Source organism: Cyprinodon tularosa, unplaced genomic scaffold (assembly GCF_016077235.1).
Source record: "Cyprinodon tularosa strain WSP-4 unplaced genomic scaffold, ASM1607723v1 ctg721, whole genome shotgun sequence".
Taxonomy (NCBI): Eukaryota; Metazoa; Chordata; class Actinopteri; order Cyprinodontiformes; family Cyprinodontidae; genus Cyprinodon; species Cyprinodon tularosa.
Genome location: NW_024039476.1, coordinates 73,487 through 93,090, shown reverse-complemented (window position 1 = coordinate 93,090; position 19,604 = coordinate 73,487). Strand labels below are relative to the sequence as shown.

The following is a 19,604-nucleotide window of genomic DNA, read 5'->3' as shown; positions in this document are numbered from 1 at the left end:
CTCTTAACGCCTGTCAGGGGCGAAAGTAGGCCGAGTGAAACCACTTTTTTCTAACTTAAGCCCTGGGCAGGGATATACACTAACAAAAAACAAAAAAAAACAAAAAAAAACATCTGAGCAAATGCAGGGTACAGTCGGGAGCCTCAACAAACCCTTACCTTTCAGTGTAGTTTAAACTGACTCAGGTTAGTCCAGCCTTTATTTAGTTTATTATCTGTACTATGTCCAGTCTATTGTTTCAGCATAGTGGCTTAAACAGGCCCTTAGTTATCCCCTTGTTTTCTCACCCTCATTAACTCCTTTTTCAACCCATATTAATAAAAAAACTATAAGAAACTTGTTCTGGGTATTAATGACAGACGAGTAAGGTCTATCGTTTTAGTAAGGTGCTCATATCCACATCTTGGTTATTCTTATAATGCTGAAAAGTACTCAATATGACACAAGTCACAATTACTGTAACATTATTCAGATGAATAACATCCATTGCAAAAAGCATTTATACTAGGGCTGCAACTTGTGATTAGTTTGCAAATCAATTAATCCGCTGATTTTTTTTCTTTGATTAATCGATTAATAGTCAGATAGCCAAAGTTTCAAGATAGGTGCAGGTTTTGAGGACCCAAATGCAGACAGGAGTAGGCACAGATGAGTTTGGATGGTTTAATGAAAGTCAGAGGGAAACAGAGGCCAAAATAAAAAAATACTGAAAACTAAACAAAACCAATAAACATCAGAAAAAAACACTCAAGGGAAGCAAGAGACTAAACATCTTCTACAAAACAGAGGAAACTTGCACTGAAAGAAGGCTCTGGTGCTCTTTTAAGTTCAGCACTATGATTATAAAGATTTCTTTCACCTGTGTAGGCTACCCAAGTTCTCCACAAAGATCCTTTATAGTAGAGATGCACAACTCACACTAACCCACAAACAGGAACCATGACACAAAGGTTCCTTAAAGAAGACTTTTTGCTAAATTAAACCAGGTGAAACTAAATTTTTTTCCACTTTAAGAGTTCTTGATAGAGCATATTAACAGACAAAAAAAGATTTTTATCTGTTTTTTTTGTTTGTTTTAATTTACAATTTTGGTATAATTACTGCCCTAAGTGGGCTGCTCTGCAAGTGAAAGGCCTGTTTTAGAGTCTCTACACTCCAGTAAACAATTAATTCAACAATTAATGGGTTAAATTTCAGCCCTAATTTATTATGTTAAAATCTATAAAATAGTTAAATTACTATCTTAAAGTATTAGAATAGCCTTAGCTTGGTATATCTATCTTAGATCAAATTTCTGAAATCTCAGTCTGACTGTTTAATTCATCATTAAAATTTTAAAAGAATATGGCATGACTTCAAACCTACAAAATGTATGACATAAGTCATGAGTTGAGCATTACAATTATGGCCTCTTTAGGAGCTTCAAGTAGAATGCAGTTATCTAAAAAAAGATGTTAAAGTCCCTTATAACAATAGATCCTTCAGAGTAGATAGCAAATACATGGAAGAAGTTGCTCTGCTTAGATGAGATCAAGAAAGTATTTTTAATAAAACTAAATGGATGGACTAGACTAAGCGCACTGCTCTAAACACTACGCCAACATCCTCATGCAAAACTTTTAGGGGAAAACAAACAATATATTCACTGAAAGCACAGTCCATCGCAAAAATATGGCATCATAAATCTTCTCAATTTAGAACAGAATCTAGTTGTCCTTTTTGGACCTTAAACTCTTGAAAAACAATTGGCCTGTCTCTTATTTTGTTAATTTGGCCTCCAGTTAAAAAGTTAGGATTCTTGGTTTATTCTTTGAACGATAACAGGTTGCTAAGACCTTCTTTCATTCTACCAAATCCCAAACATTGGCAAAATGAGAAATATCATTTGCAGAAAAACTAAATCATGCATTTCTTACCTTAAGCCTGAACTCTTGAATTTTTCTTACTATGAAATATTCCCTTAAATGCAGCAGCAAGAGTTCTGAAGTTGTTGAAGTTTACATAGAGAGAATATATTTCCCAGTGTATCTTTTTTATCATCTCCCTGTTAATAGAATTATACTTCTCACATGTAACACCTTAATAATAAAACTGTCCTTTAAAAAATAAAACAAGTGCGAGCGGCTTAAGTTAGGCAGACCCTCTCCCTATAGCAGGCATCCTTAATTTGGGTCTTTGAGGTCTGGTGTCCTGCATATTTTGGATGTTTCTCTGCTTCCACACCATAATCAAATTTATTTATTTATTAAATTTTGAGGAAAAACTGAATCAAATGGTTGAGCTACCTCTTTGGCATAAACTAGGTTCTTAAGAGTTATGCTAATGACCAGATTTTTTGACTAAGGTGTATTGAAGCTGCGACATCTACAGTAAAAGGTTATTATTCTACTGACCCTGATTGCTGGAGGACATATTAACCACTCTTCCTAATTTCTGCTATATTTCCTACAACTCTCCAGTTTAGAATAATCTGCTGTTATTTTACATATTAACTTTTTCTGCCTCTTCACAGCCTGGTATTATGTTTAGTGGAGAAATTAGAGGGGTGGGGGGGGGCATAAGCTAAGCTGCTGCTGCAATTAACTTTATGTTCTCATCCTTTTATATGCCTGTCTCTTTTTTATTCTGTGTTTGTACCCTAATGATTAAAGCTATACATGAAATTCTGCTGCAAATGCCTCTGTGTTGTTTTGTTTTTGTTTGTTAATGTTACTAACCTCTAGAGAGAGCTGCAGTTTCTGGAGTAGGGGCGTAAATCACACCCATCATGGCGATTTAATTCAATATCAACTTCCTGACCCAACGATTCGATTATTTTAGATACTCAAGAATACACCACGATACGATTCAAATGATTAATTGGTTAATTTTTTTATTTTTACCTTACAGGCTAGACAATGTTTCAAATTTGAAATAAATCAATGAAAGCTGTAATATCGTTATGCATTTTATTTGAGAAAAAACAGAAAATAACAGAAGCAGCAAAGTTGTACTCCACCTAGGCCTATTCAAACCTTATTCACTGAAAAATAATAATGCCTCTGTGTTTATGCGAGTGTGTGCGCATGCGGAAAGAGGGCAGTGGCTAAAGGGAGCGGGCTTGGAGGGCAAAATAGGTTTAGGGGTCCCCCGCAGCACGGGAGTCAGAATTAAGTCCAGGAGAAAATGGATATAAAAATAACATGAATCGATACTCTTGTGGACATGTCGATGCATCAGATCGTCATCTGTTGGATCGATACAAAACTATTATTATTTACACTCCTATTGTGGAGGTTTCTTCGTGTTAATGAGAATTTTTTTCTCCACTGTCTCTCCATTTATGCATAGTATAGGGAGTTGCCTCAGTGACTTCATTGAATTGACAGTTTTTCCTTTGAAGCATTTTTTTTCGTTATACATTTGAATAAAAAATCTTAAAAAAAAAATATGAAATGTAATGAATAAATACTCTGGCTTGCCCCATATAGTCCAAAACCATGGTATCTCTACTTCTTAGGTTCAAATGTGTCTGTGTTACTATTTAATGCTGTAAAAGACTTGGGATGGATGGATGGATGGATGGATGGATGGATGGATGGATGGATGGATGGATGGATGGATGGATGGATGGATGGATGGATGGATGGACGGGATGGATGAAACGATGGATGGACGGAAAGATGGTTTTAAAATGTAAAGATTCAGATTGATTGAATCCATGCATATGATCGAACAGCTCTGACTTGTCAAAAGTTGTTTTTCTTAAAGTTTTTTTTCTAACTGTTTTGAAACTACGCTGGTTGTAAATTGACTCTTACTAAATAAATTGAGTTGAACACCTACAACATGTTGTGAAGGGTGACTTTGGCAGGAACAGGGGAAGTGGTCAGTTTCTGAGAGGTAAGGCGTAACTAACTAACAATACCTGTGAAATCCTGCAAAACACTTTGAGAGGAACTGAAAATGCTTGTGAAGCAATTATGTCCTCAAAGACAATCAGAAAATATTGTTGTTGTTAAATTTGCAAAATAAGAAAAGTACTAACCTAAGTTTAAATGTAAATCACTCAAAATCTCCTCCAGTGTATTGTAGCATTTTTTTTCTTTCTAGACTTAATAGGAGATGGCAACCAGCACCTTGCAATACCTTACCGCCACTGACCAGTAAGGAGTGTTGGTCGAAATGACTTGATAAATATATAAGGAGAAGAAAAATAAATATGTAAACTTACTATATTCTTTAAAGTAATAAAATGTACTTTAAAGCTACAGTGTGTAACTTTTATCGACATCTAGCGGTCAGACTGCAGACTGCAGCAACATGAACATCTCCCCCCCACCGCTTCTCCCCCCCAACAGTACGGCGAGTGTTACGGGACAAAATGTCTTCCACGACGTCCGCATCACCTACCTTCTCAAGTGATGAGGTTTGTTTACATAGATGATTTTACAGATAGTATTTCATTAGTCTGTGTAAGGTATAGATTTCATGTAGACTTAAGATAATAAATATATCCGTTATTTTTTTTACATCGTTGTGACATTTTGGCGATCTTGCAATCGCTAGTTTGTTGGCTCTGCGCTGCCGTAGCGCAAAGATGTCTGCCTCCATGGCTGTGAGACCCGCTCCTATGTAATTATAAATAACAAATTCTAAGGCAACGCAAATATTAAGGTTAAGAGGCTGAGCTCGTAGATGATGATAAATAACATAGTTATGTATAATATATTACATTTCTGACTGTATATCCCTGTAATTATTACACACTGTAGCTTTAAATAATAAAAAATAATCCTATTACATACATCAACGTGATCTTTCCTTAAGAGATTTGTAAACTTATGCTGATCTTTTTCCTTTTTCAAGACTACTTATTCATCCTGTTCTTTCTAATATGTCCTACAAATAGAAATTACATGCTCTATTGTCTCACTTTTCTGTGATACAAAGGTAGATATTTTAACATAATTTTCAAAGGAATGCTTTCTAAACCTTCCAAATTTTCTGAAGAGGAGCTTAGATTTTAAAAAACCAATCCAAATCTATATTTGTCTCTCCAACAGGTTCAAAACAAGCACAATTTATTGGAAACCTGCCAAATTTGGCAACACTGAACAGAATTACTCACCTAACCCCAATCCTATGAAGCAACCACAAATTAATATGTGTATGTATGGTGATGCCCCCTTCACATCTGTCTGCACCTCTTATATGCCTTCAATTAGAAGCTTTGAGTTATTGCAACATTTAATTTTGACTTGGTATTAATATTGTATTTTTGAATTGAATTTGCCACCTAGAATGGACCCTGTTGGGATGGAGATTCACCTCACGGTCCGGAAAAATTTCTAAAAGTGACAGAAAGATATTATTTAGATGGATTTAGAGCAAATAATTTTAATGTTAGAAATACAAATTCTCTTTATTGGACTTTGCTTTTATCTATTCAACTTTCAACTGTTATCTGTCTACCTTGGATGATAAGGAATTCAGAAATGTTTTGCAACTTGTACATTGTAGAAATATTAACAATCAAAAATAATTTTATCTTTGTGACTTTGTTTGACCAGTATATCAAACTGTATTCAATTTTATTTAGCTGTATAATGTAATTCCTCGTATTTTGATTTTATATAATAAATGGAACAATCCTGTACCAAAAAATATAAATAATGATTGGCATGCATGGTTGTTGACTAATCACAGAGGAAAATGTCACTCCTGAAAATTGTCTGCCTTATTAGGCAGTAATATAAGCCGTGGACTGATGTTGTATTGAATCATCCACTACAGGTTTAACAGAGGACTGCATGGTTGTGCTTTTAACTCATCCAGGTATGGTAATTAATTTTAGGATGACAAGGGATTTTACTGACATTGATTTGTTTATTTTACAGTGATTGTTATTGTTTTTTTTTTATTTATTTTTTTATCTTGCCTCCTGTCCCGAGGTATTTTTCTCCCTATGCAATCATCCTTAGACCATAGAGTTATTTCTGTCTTACTCCCTCTGCTCCAGCTGTAATAAGAGTCACAACCACCAGATGACACTGTTACAAATCATTTTAAAAAACATGTTTTAGATAAACTGTCAGTTGACATGTCATGGCATCACAATTTTTTCAATTGACCTGTCAGAAGCTGGCCTAACTACTTTTTAGTTTAAATTATTTCCTTGGTTAAATTTTCATTACTTGCAGTAACTGTCCTTAGACTTAGACAATTTATTTGTCCCCTTCCTTGGACAACATTTTGGGAACTTCGAATTATGAATACACTTAAGTCTTAGGTTTTCTTTACATTGTGAAATTAATAGTTTAATTTGATGTTCATTTTTAGAACTTGCTGTGCCATTTTTTTATGCTTTGTCTGGTTTGCAATAATTAGTGATTTAATTATTAATGTGTCTGACACAGCCTTTTAAATCATAGCCAATGTGACTGTATACCTAATAATTTTTTTTCTCCTGCTTTGAAAGACCTTAAAATAGAAAATATGTACATATATAACTAAATTTACCTTTATTTTGCTCGTCATCCTTGCCTTGATATTGGCTGATAAGGCTTAAAAGCTGCCATATGCCTCAGGCAACGCTTCCCTATCTCTACCAATACAACTATCCGGTATTTTTGCAGATTAGCTCACAAGGAGGAATCTTACAGCTCACATCATGTCCGTAACTACCCTAATGTTAAACTTTAGGCCTATCTCTTTAAAAGCAGAACAAATTATGTGATTATAAGATAACTGCAGATTTTCTAAAGGTCTTCTTAAAATATTTTCTACTGCATAGGTACACATTTTGTTAGACCAATATAGCTTTATGTTGGAGCTATTTTATTTTATCTTATCCTGTATTGACCTTGTTTGTTCTTTCTATTATTTTTATTAGACTCTGGGGAAAGTATTCTTTTGCAGGTGCCAGGAACTGAATGTTTCTCATGTTGTATAACTCAAGGTCACAGTCTGCATGAAGAAATGCATGTGTATCACTTTATCACGCTGCAACCTACTTCCCACAAATTCCTTTAGAGTTATGGCATGATCTATTGTAACTACGGACTCCCTTATACCAATATTGAGCGAGGAATACAGCAGAGGTGCTTCAGAGAGCGGTAGGAGATTGTAACTGAGGACATCTCTGCCGGGTCTCTCCCCGCAAGTAAAAAGAATTTATCTGTTATCTCTTGTCCTTCTTCCCCAGGTTATATGATAAGTACTTGGGTGTTTAAACCAAACATTTTAAAATAGCAATAGGTAGTTGAAGCTGTTTATTAATAAAAGGGCTTCATCATAAAACAAATTTAAATAACCTTTTATTGCTCAGCAGTTTGTGTTTTGGGTTATGAATGATCTAACATTAAAGCGGATGAGTGAACAAGAATAAATAGACGTGTTAAAAGCAACTCATTTACTTTCAGGTACTGTAACACTCCCCATACAAACTATTGCTACTTTTGTATAAGATGTCAGTTTGCAGTTTAAACAGGATTTCCTGATAACGCAGAGGAATTACTGCCAGATCTGAAAGTTTGTTGAAGATTAGAGGACAAAATATTTCAGGCAGGGAGATGCTTCCATGCTTCCCTCTTACTGGCCCCTTGACACAAGACTGGCAGCAGCACGATGCAACTCCCCCCCAGCAACAGCGTCACAGATATGGGCCACTGCCACAGGATTCCCAGCCAATCAGGGACACAAACCCTGCCAGATCACTGAACTAGCCAATAGTAAACCTTGATGATCCTGGTGTCATCCACTAGATATAGATTCCAATGAACCCACAAGCTACACAAAGTCAAGGAGAGGCCTCAGGTAGAGAATAACTGGGAATGTGTACACTGACCAACTGAGAATTTGTTCATAGAAACATAAATTTCTTTTTAGTTTTTCAGTAAGTTAAAATTCATTCTTTTTCTTTCTTAGCAAAAAAATAGCTTGAGGTCTGTGATTTTTTTCATCTAACTGCATGGCCTCTTTGTTACATGTTGAAATGGGAAATTTTAAATTCAAAGCTTTGTCTCCCTCTTGTGGACATTGTTTGAAGACAGAAAAAAATCACAAGCAAATATGAAACGATCATAGATCCTTGCATATTGTTCACTTTATTAATCATAAAGGCATTTAAACAAATCCCACACCAAAAAAAAACAAACAAACAAAAATTTTTTTTTCCTGCAACGCTTAAAAAAAGATTTCCTATAAACTAGAGAAAAATAGTACAAATAAACACACATGCATTTTGCCAAAAACAAAAAAACTACGGTATCAAAATACACAAACTCAGAAATCCTAAAATGGTGCCATCCAGTGAGATGAAAGTTGCTCTTTGCTTGTCGTTATTTGGTCTGAAAAAAGAAGAAAATAAATGCTGTAAACATGTTATACTCATCTTAAAAGGGAGTTTAATCAATGTAAAACTATACATAACAGCAGGGCTGCAACAGTTGCTACTAAACCTCACCTTGATAATTAGGACAACAACAGAAAATATGATGGCGAAGAGAAAAAAGCAGAGGAAAGTTAATGCCATAGACCAGGTTTCCTTTAACGCATCCTCACCCACATCCACGTCCTTGATAGCATCAAAAAAATTACAGTGTTCCAGTGAGTCTGTGAAACAGAGTTTTATTAATTATCTCCTTTTACTGACTAGAAAAACAATGACTGTTTAATACTCATAAATATGTTGCTAACATACCTGGGTTGGACATATTCAATAACAGTGTGGTGCCTTCATGCGTGACACGGCAGGTAATAACCACACCAGGTAGGGAGTCAATTGGAGCCAGACGAAGGTGACTTTGAATGATGAATTTTCCATCCTGACCTTCAGAAGGTTCTGTTAAAGTATAGTCGAACAGTTCTGTGGTTTTACTCCGGAACCATGTGATATTAATGGCTGGAGGACTGAAGCCTGAGACCAGGCACACTAGTTCATCCTCTCCCTGGAGCAATACAGCTGAAGGTTTGGTGTAGGTCACAGAGGCTGGGAGAAAAGTTGCAGTCTGTTTAGAATAAACTGGAGATCAAAAGTATGATTTCTGAAAAGTGATTAGTGATTAGCTTACCAAAGACGTCACTTATGCTGGTTTCAACTGGGGCCTCAGACGATTCATGTCTGACAACACATGAGTATGTTGAGTTATTGTCCTCAGCCTTAGTTACATTTAGTCTGCTTCTCATTGAAAAATAGCTGGTTCCCGGTTCTTTCCATGATGGACTGTTAATATAGCGAGAAACTGGAAGTGTTTGGCCATTCTCTTTCCACTGAACAATTATGTCAGATGGAAAAAACCCTGAAACTAAGCATGTAATCATAATGCTCTTCGACATATATAGCTCAGTAAAAGTTGGTTTCAATATCCTCAGAACTGGCTGATACAGATCTGGAAAAATACACACAAATCAGACGGTTAATACTGTTTAAGTTATGCCTCAGGCAACCATTTTAAATAGTTCTTATTGTGCATATTATACCTATACTTTTGCTGATATGATCTTCATAACTTTTGTTGGAGCAAAGATGTTTTCCCACGCAGGATACTCTCTTATTTGAGTACCAGTCCTCAGCTGAAACGTTGAGGAAGCTGTGCAAAGTTTCAGACCCATTGTTGTGATTTTTTGGTCTTTCTGTATAGATGTGACTTGGTGAAGATTGGTGACCATGCACTACCCAGGTTACAGAGAAGTCGCTTAGACTAGTTCCAACAAAAAGACAAGCAACCGTCACCTGTCCCCGGTTTTTATGCTCCTCAAGTGCAGGTCTTTGAATGAAGACTGAAGCCATATGAGAGGATTTTGCCATAACTGAGGGAAAAATAAATTACAGTATAAAGCACAAAATTAAGAAAGACCCTTACAATTAAATTTTAGCTTGGATATGTGACCTAACAATCCACATAGCCAACATAAGCCAACACATATGCACATAGATCTTCCAGCTCATCATTAAACTACACAGGACACAGGATAAACATTATCCTTAGCTTCTTAGATGAAATTTAGTCATTACTGGAGGAAAAACATTTGTAAGTGGTGCTGTTTATTATATTTCTTATGCTTACCTGAGCAGACACTGATTTCCTTTTTGACAACCATTTTTAGAGATGGATCAGAGACTTCACATGTGAAGACCATTCCTGATTTCCACTCTGACAAAGGAACTTGCAGTCGACTTGTTACTGAAGCGCGTTCCATTCTATCAATGCTGATGTCATTATTCGCTGTAACTATCTGGTCTGAGCCATTCAGCCATTTAATTTGTGGGTTGAAGCCCGATCCAGAACACAGGAGTGTTTGTTTATCCAATGTTTTACTGGAGTCCAGATAGAGTTCAGCAGAGGGTGGCACTAAAAAGTTGTTCACAGAAATCCACAAACTGTTAATGTCTCTTGAAAAATGTACACATTTAAATTATAAAAAATTTTGTTGTAATATATAATGTTCAAGTAGATTTAAAAACATTCTCACCAAATATATTTCTCATGGTGTTAGACATGAAAGAACTGTTGGAGAATCCTTGGTTCACTGTGCAGGTCATATCAGGGTTGTTTTTTAAATTCTCCATGGGAACAGTGAATTTTCTACTGACTGAATAATTGACAGGGCCTTCAGGAAGATTGACATAATATTGCTCTGGAATATTCTTTCCATTGGTCTGGAATGTGACAAAGAGGTCATGTGATGAGAGCTGTGAGATGTAACACTGGAAGACATTGCTAGTTCCATTTAGCAGGTCTGGGAAAGATCTTCTTATCTCCACCTGTGGAGATCTAACTGGAGAACCTGGGTCATGAAAGAAAGACAGAACAAGAATTCATGCTTCTGTTTCTCAGCCATACAATCAATGCAATATGTTACTTGTAAAGTTGCATTACCTGTTACAGTTACTGTCTTTTCAGAAGAAGAAAAACATGTATGTTGTGCTTTGCATGTGATTGACTTCAGCTTCCTCCATTTATCACTGGGAACTTCCACATTGCTGGTAATAAGAGAGCTGCTTTTAACCTGTTTAACCTTCTCTGTCAGCCTCGAAGGAGCATTTCCATCCAAAAGCCAGGTGACCTCGGCATTCAGAGAAGTGTGAACCAGACAAGTAGCTTTCACAGAAGATTGTGTCATTACAACAGCAAAAACTGGATTCACAATTTCAATGACAGGAGGTGTGCTTGAAGAAACTAAAAGGAAAGAAAAAAAAGAAACACGATTATGTAAAATCTCAATAGAATGAGCAAAAAGTGATCGGTTACTTTATATACCCTTTTTAGGCCTCTCAGCTCAGATGCAGCTCTCTAAAGATATACAAGAAATGGATAGCACTCAGACTCATCTACAACAGCATTAAGTAAGTTATAAAAGCTACCTTAATCGTGAAAAGCATGGACTTATACCTGGATGGGATATCTGTGATTTGATATTGGATATCAAAGATCAAATCCAGCACACTTTACATGGAACTTTTGTTTCTGTCTTTTGCTCCAAATTTCTTAACAAATAATATAAGGCAAATTTATATCTGTGTTAATTTGAAAGATTTTCTACAAATATTTATATCAACGCTAAATCCTTCACTCACATGGCAAGATACTATATGGTTCCTATTGAGTAGGATCGATATCGGTCGATACGCTCAGCTCAGGTATTGGTATCGGATTGGATCAGAAAAAAAATTATTTGTGCATCTTTATCTAAAATCTGCGGTTCTTGTTGCTCAGCTCAGAGGTGCCACATCACATCACATCACATATAAAACCACATAGATCCTACTAACCAACTGATAGCTGCAGTTGGTTCCAAGAAAAATGTTTCAAATTTAAATGTCACATAATTTTGAACTTTTATTTTCATATCAGACACAGTCGTAATTGGCAAGAAATGTCTTAGACATGATCCGCTACTACGACCACCATTACTTTAGACAGATCTGCATATTATTGGACAACCGTCTTTCCATCTCATTCTTGAAATACAATTAAATTTTCTTTTGAGAAAGCTATGAATGTACCCGTGTATCCCAGTGTGTCTACTGTGGCAAATATAGATGCAGAAGAAAAACGATGACCACAAGGCAGCAACATAGTTAAAAGTAGACTTCCATAGATAAGCATAGGGATATATTTTTGTTGCCAGTCTTAATGTACAACTTGATATAACCAAAAGGCATGTTATTTTGAAGAACAATAGTCAGAAGTGAAAAGCCTGTTTGGTGAAAGGCTAAATCTATTCTAGAGTAGAGAAAAGAAGTCTAGTTGCTTATTAACTAAATACTAAATATTCCTGCCTTGAACTGTCTTAAACTACGCAGCAGATACTGAAGAAGAAAACAAATGAACAGGCAAACAAAAGGTAAACCTATATATCTTCATGGCTCAAGTATCCTCAGCTTCTGATATGGCATTTAGTCATTACTGGAGTAAAAACATTTGTAAGTGGTGCTGTTTATTGGATTTCTTATGCTTACCTGAGCAGACACTGATTTCCTTTTTGACAACCTTTTTCAGAGATGGATCAGAGACTTCACATGTGAAGACCATTCCTGATTTCCACTCTGACAAAGGAACTTGCAGTCGACTTGTTACTGCAGCGCGTTCCATTCTATCAATGCTGATGTCATTATTCGCTGTAACTATCTGGTCTGAGCCAATTAGCCATTTAATTTGTGGGTTAAATCCCCATCCAGAACACAGGAGTGTTTGTTCATCCGATGTTTTACTGGAGTCCAGATAGAGTTCAACAGAGGGTGGCACTAAAAAGTTGTTCACAGAAATCCACAAACTGTTAATGTCTCTTGAAAAATGTACACATTTAAATTATAAAAAATTTTGTTGTAATATATACTATGTTCAAGTAGATTTAAAAACATTCTCACCAAATATATTTCTTATGGTATTAGACTTGAAGGAGCTGTTGGAGAATCCTTGGTTCACTGTGCAGGTCATATCAGGGTTGTTTTTTAAATTCTCCATGGGAACAGTGAATTTTCTACTGACTGAATAATTGACAGGGCCTTCAGGAAGATTGACATAATATTGCTCTGGAATATTCTTTCCATTGGTCTGGAATGTGACAAAGAGGTCGTGTGATGAGAGCTGTGAGATGTAACACTGGAAGACATTGCTAGTTCCATTTAGCAGGTCTGGGAAAGATCTTCTTATCTCCACCTGTGGAGATGTAACTGGAGAACCTGGGTCATGAAAGAAAGGCAGAACAAGAATTCATGCTTCTGTTTCTCAGCCATACAATCAATGCAATATGTTACTTGTAAAGTTGCATTACCTGTTACAGTTACTGTCTTTTCAGAAGAAGAAAAACATGTATGTTGTGCTTTGCATGTGATTGACTTCAGCTTCCTCCATTTATCACTGGGAACTTCCACATTGCTGGTAATAAGAGAGCTGCTTTTAACCTGTTTAACCTTCTCTGTCAGCCTCGAAGGAGCATTTCCATCCAAAAGCCAGGTGATCTTGGCATTCAGAGAAGTGTGAACCAGACAAGTAGCACTCACAGAAGATTGTGTCATTACAACAGCAAAAACTGGATTCACAATTTCAATGACAGGAGGTGTGCTTGAAGCTAAAATGAAAGAAAAAAGAAATGAAAAGAATCATGATTAAAATCCCAATAAATGATCACAAAGTTATCAGTTACTTTTTATTTCCTGGTTGTGCATCTTTGCTTAGATTAAGCTCTCTATAGGCAAACAAGAAGGGAATATACAGAGAAACACAGAGAAATAAATAAAGTGCCTTCTGTTTGGAAAAGTTGTTGGAGTTTTTACTTTGGAGCAAAAATTATTCTGCATTGCTTCTAGACATGAATGAGTATATAAAGTAGTTTATCAAGTGTATTTTTTGTCACTGTGTACTACACTGGCAACCTGCCAAGGGTCTTCTCATTACTAGGACTGCTAGACAATTACAATTTGCCAAAATTACAAGCTGAAGGAGAAGTAGCTTTCACGAAACACCTCTACTCTGAGAAACCACTCTCAGCTCTCTAGGGTGGATCCAAATTATAGCAAGCTACTTTTCTGGATCTTATTGAGAAAGTTGCAATCTTAAATCTGGGATCTACAAGACACCTCTTTGCTTGTGAGTAGGCATTTTTAAAGCTGATCTAAAACAAACAAAAAAACATTTTTTCAGCAGATACTTTCAGATGGAAGAACAAATGTCCCTGCAGATGCAGAAGATAAATCCAGGAATCAGAGAAAGAAACATTTAGGTAGAACTTTTCACTTACTCTGACAAATGTCTGTTGTTTTTGCAATTTTAGTGCCTTGTTTAATCGACTCGCAGGTAAAGCTTGACCCTGTCTTCCAGTCCTCCATATCTACTTTAATCTCAGTGGTTCGACTGTAGGTTATCGCCTCCCCATCTAAACTCTGGAATGTTGTTTCGTTTGGGGAGATGTTTTGTATCTCTTGGCCATTCTTGTACCACTTCACAGTCAATTTATTGGGAAAATACCCTCTCAAATCGCAGACGAGTCTGACTTTTGAGAGCTCCATTTCAGAGTACAAAGTGATATTTGGCTGGATAATCCTTACAGCTGTGGAATAGGAAAGATTACGAGTTATTAAATGTTGCACCATGAGTCTTATCAGTTATTTTTTAAAACATAAAATCTAATAAGAGTTAATCTATACATACCTCCAAAATGTGGTCTTAAATTACCAACCAACTTTGAATTTACGGTGCAGTTTGCTTTTATTTATGCTAGATGGCAGAGTTTTACATTTTACATTCTATCAAAATGCAAAAATGGGGTTAAGAATCTGTTGCCCAGATGTTCAGTTTGACAGAGCAGAGCAACCAGGGCATGCAATGAGCGGAAGGTTTGTGTAACACCCGAGTCCAAAATTGGGACCAAAAAACAGAAGTGAAACAGCAGAAAGCAACAGAGCAGCACAGACAACAGGTGTGAGGCGCAGTTATGCCAGAAAGAGAAACAGAGAGCACATTTAAATATCTCAGCTTGGTTTACATAAGATATCACACAGAGAATCTCTCATGACTTTGCCAAAGGTTTTAGTTTACAAGTCCAGTAATAACAAACTGAAAAGAGTAACCGACTGTGAAATGTGGCAATTTACATACAGCGCTCAACTTGGATCATTGATTCCAGGTGCTGGTGGTGGGATGATGATAACAATGTCAAACAGAAACCTCTAAATTATAAAAAGTTTTAAAATATTGTTAAGGAGAAATAATCAGAAAAAGCCCAACAATTGTGTTCTTTAAAAAAAAAAAAAAGTGAAGCTTTTATATAAGCACAATTGTGGCTACTTACATGATCTAAAAAGAATAAGAAAAGTAATAAAAAATATATTTTTGTTTTTTTATGAATTAAATGTCTTTTGTAGGTGCTTCTTTTTTTCATTTGACCTGAAAAAAAAACAGAAGACGAAAACATGCATTAATGACAGCATTCTACCTTTTTTAAAAACTATGTTTCTTGTTGTATTAAAAAAAATTAATACAACGATCAGCTAGATTTTTATAACATCTTATGAACTTTACAACTTCAGCAATAAAAAGTCCAAAGGAGGCAATAACCTTTTAGAAGAAATTTCTTATATCTTACAGGGGTTTAGAATTTTTAAGATAATAATTTATTTTCAAATTTCTACTTTCATACAATACTGGAATAATCAGAAAATGCTCTTTACACATGATTAAAACTTAACTTTTAATGAAAAAAATAAATGTAATTAATAAATTAAATTACTAAAAAAATACATAAAAAACATAAAGCAGCCACCAGAATGGCTTCTTACTTAATTATGAGCATTAATAAGCTTTACTTTTTATTATAATGACACATGAAATTATTTCCTTGACCAAAATATAACTAAAAGTTACCTAAGTTACAAACAATTGTGTTAGTGCCTCTCTGGTTTCTGATGTTGTATAAATATATAATTAAGGGACAAAAAACCCATCAGATAGATTTTAAAATATAGAATCTGGTTTAGTAATACCTAAAATGTATAAACACCTCATCAAAATTCAGTCACTACAACTGCACATATCGTGCATCAAAGCAATAAAAAAGATTGGATTTTTTTTATTCTGAAGACTTGTGAACAAAAAAATAAAACAAAACAGGATATTTCAGTGGAGAATCACATTTTCTGCATCATGAAGAATAATTGTCTGAAATGTTTTATCTGGGCTATTAATATCCTCTGCCCAGACATTAATATTTAAAAGCTACAGTTGCTAAATAAACTGTTGCTCTGAGAATGCCAAAAAATACTCTGATTTATCATAACAATATTGAAATTAAGAATATATTTTGCTTGTAAAGCACTTTATTTTCTGATACACTCAAAGAGCTTTATCAAACTTTTAGAATATATATAGAATATATATTTTTGTTGCTCTAAGATGGTTAAATAAGGGTATTCCTTGGTCAGTTTATGTCTCTCCTGTATTAACAAATTAATACAACAATGCTCAGCTAGATTTTATAACATCTTATGAACAGTCAACATCTGCAATAAAAAGTCCAAAGGAAGCAATAACCTTTTAGAAGAAATGTCTGATATCTTACAGGGATTTAGAAGCATTTTAAGGTAATATTTTATGGTAAAATTTAAACTTTGATACAATACTGGAATAATCAGCAAATGCTCTCTACACATGATTCAAACTTAACTTTTAATAAAAAAAAATAAATGTAATTAATAATAAATTAAATTTCTTAAATAAATACATAAAAGACATAAAGCAGCCACCAGAATGGCTTCTTACTTAATTATGAGCATTAATAAGCTTTACTTTTTATTATGACATATTAAATTATTTCCTTGACCAAAATATAACTAAAATTTACCTAAATTATAAACAATTGTGTTAGTGCCTCTCTGGTCTCCGATGTTGTATAAATATATAATTAAGGGACAAAAAAACCATCAGATAGATTATAAAATATAGAATCTAAAAGGTCTGGTTTAGTAATACCTAAAATGTATAAACACCTCATCAAAATTCAGTCACTACTACTGCACATATCGTGCTTCAAAGCAATAAAAAAGATTGGATTTTTTTTATTCTGAAGACTTGTGAACAAAAAAATAAAACTAAACAGGATATTTCAGTGGAGAATCACATTTTCTGCATCATGAAGAATAATTGTCTGAAATGTTTTATCTGGGCTATTTATATCCTCTGCTCAGACATTAATATTTAAAAGCTATAGTTGCTAAATAAACTGTTGCTCTGAGAATGCCAAAAAATACTCTGATTTATCATAACAATATTGAAATTAAGAATATATTTTGCTTGTAAAGCACTTTATTTTTTGATACACTCAAAGAGCTTTATCAAACTTTTAGAATATATATAGAATATATATTTTTGTTGCTCTAAGATGGTTAAATAAGGGTATTCCTTGGTCAGTTTATGTCTCTCCTGTATTAACAAATTAATACAACAATACTTAGCTAGATTTTATAACATCTTATGAACAGTCAACATCAGAAATAAAAAGTCCAAAGCAATAACCTTTTAGAATAAATGTCTGATATCTTACAGGGATTTAAAAGCATTTTAAGGTAATAATTTATGGTGAAATTTTAACTTTTATACAATACTGGAATAATCAACATTAATCTGCACATGATTAAAACTTAATTTTAATAAATAAATACATTCAATTAATATATATTAAATTTCTAAAATAAATACATAAAAACACATAAAGCAGTCACTGGAATGGCTTCTTACTTAAATATGAGCATTAATGATTTCTAAATTATTCTGATGTAATTCAGTCAGATTTAAATATAATATGTAAATAGAAAATCTAAATCTAAATCTTTTATCTTCTTTTATCTGTCATTATGTATGTCCTGTATTATAACCCCAGTAATACACACACATATATATATATCTATATATATATATATATATATATATATATATATATATATATATATATATATATATATATATATATATATATATATATATATATATATAATCCATATCCTAACTTTCCTGTATAATCTGTATATAGTTTTCATATTTATATATTGTATAGCCTTACAATTGCTTTCTGTTTACGGTATATATACTATTTTTAGTCAATACATACATACATTTCTGTGCAAATGTAAACAGATATTTATATCCAGTATGGCTCCTCTGGATAGCTGCAAACTACATTTTGTTGCTTTTTACTTATGACAGTGTACAATAAAGTTGAATTCTCTTCTGTTCTGTTCTATTTTATTCTTTTCTAAAAGGAAACCAGAAATAAGTAGAAATCCGTGGCAAAGCCTGTATATTATATTCTGCTCTGTTTTTTTTTTATATTTGAACATATATAAATCAAACACTAATGTTAGCATACTACTGCCGGATGTGTGTAATCTAATATAAAAACATTTGTAGTGATCATAATTCGCTGCAGCCTGAAAACATGGCGGCTAGAAACCAAATTTATCCAAGGATGTTACTAGTCTCTCCACCAAAGGCTTTGTTGAAACCCACTGTACTTTTTTGTCACTTTCATTTGATTTCAAGTTTTTATCTCATCAATTGACATTTGTGCCAACACAGACTTAACATGTTACCTTAATTGCAGTGGTTCCAATGGAGAACACCAGGGCGAGGAGGAAGAGAAGGATAAAGGTGATAGCTGTGTTAGTCATGTCATCTTCCTCTACTTCAATGATTCCGCTGTAGGTGTTTACTTCAGTCACGACGTCTGGTTTTGGTGCACAGTTAGAAATGACAAGTAAGTGCATTGTGCTGCTATGTTGTGAGGTCCATACTTGTTGTTTTAGAGTTTTTCAGTAACATATAAAGTTGCAAATATCATAAAATTATATGAAATATATAAACTGTTGCTGTTCCTTCAAAGCTTTAGTAAAATAGTGTAAAGTATTTAACTAGTATTACAGAAATTAAATGGGTATCATTATGATACTGACTTGCTTGTGAAAAACCCTATCATCAGAGTTTATGAGTCATCTAACTTTGTTGGGGTGCAAGACCCAGTAGATGAAACACAGGCACAAGAGGACATATGACAGAAACGCAGACAGTTGCTGAGGTAATAGCAGTCTAGTATGTAGTTAAAAGCCTTCGTAAATATTAGAGCACAACTAATTAAAATGTGAATATGAATAACTCCTTATTTAGGTTGCATAAAGACAAGACTTAACCTAAAACCCAATATAAACATTCAGTTTCAAATACAAGTCAAGTACACACAAAGTACGAGCGACAAACATCAACACAGTTGGCGGACATTTTTTTTTATTTTGATTTTTTAATTTGCACTAAAAACACACAAACTGAATTCAAAAATCACAAGCAACAACAACAACAACAAAAAAAAAAACGAAGCAGAAGACGCACAGACACTAGTCAACATCTACTAGGCCTTGCACTTTTCAGGGACGTTCATGCTGAGGTTGACCACGTTGGTGTTTTTAAAGGTTCTGTATCCAATAGATCTGACAATAGATCTGGCTGGCTTAGCAAGTGACTCATGTTGAACAGCACAGCTATACACCACATCAGTCTGCTCCCATTCCTCTGTTGTGAGGACCAACTGGCTGTAAACAGAGAAGGATCCGTCGACTTCCACAGGTTCTGTGGTAT

The 19,604-nt window shown here is 34.4% G+C and overlaps 2 protein-coding genes across 2 annotated transcripts in view; both read right to left on the bottom strand.

Moving 5' to 3' along the window:
- Positions 1-8,162: 8,162 nt before the first annotated feature.
- LOC119772646 lies at positions 8,163-14,494 on the bottom strand. The gene is made up of 12 exons (XM_038269161.1): positions 14,227-14,494; positions 13,261-13,557; positions 12,854-13,168; positions 12,446-12,730; positions 10,863-11,162; positions 10,456-10,770; positions 10,050-10,334; positions 9,463-9,792; positions 9,054-9,371; positions 8,684-8,971; positions 8,447-8,595; positions 8,163-8,330 (listed from the first exon to the last, which is right to left on the bottom strand). The coding sequence occupies exons 1-12, from the start codon at positions 14,492-14,494 to the stop codon at positions 8,322-8,324; spliced, it is 3,159 nt and encodes a 1,052-aa protein (XP_038125089.1). The 3' UTR covers positions 8,163-8,321.
- An 841-nt stretch (positions 14,495-15,335) lies between these two features.
- LOC119772640 (Ig mu chain C region membrane-bound form) overlaps positions 15,336-19,604 on the bottom strand; it is a 61,645-nt gene continuing 57,376 nt past the window's right edge. Inside the window, exons 7-8 of the mRNA XM_038269127.1 lie at positions 18,569-18,702; positions 15,336-15,371 (exon numbers count right to left, since the gene is read on the bottom strand). Coding sequence (XP_038125055.1) covers positions 15,363-15,371; positions 18,569-18,702 — 143 coding nt within the window. The 3' untranslated portion in view covers positions 15,336-15,362. The remainder of the gene's footprint in view (positions 15,372-18,568; positions 18,703-19,604) is intronic.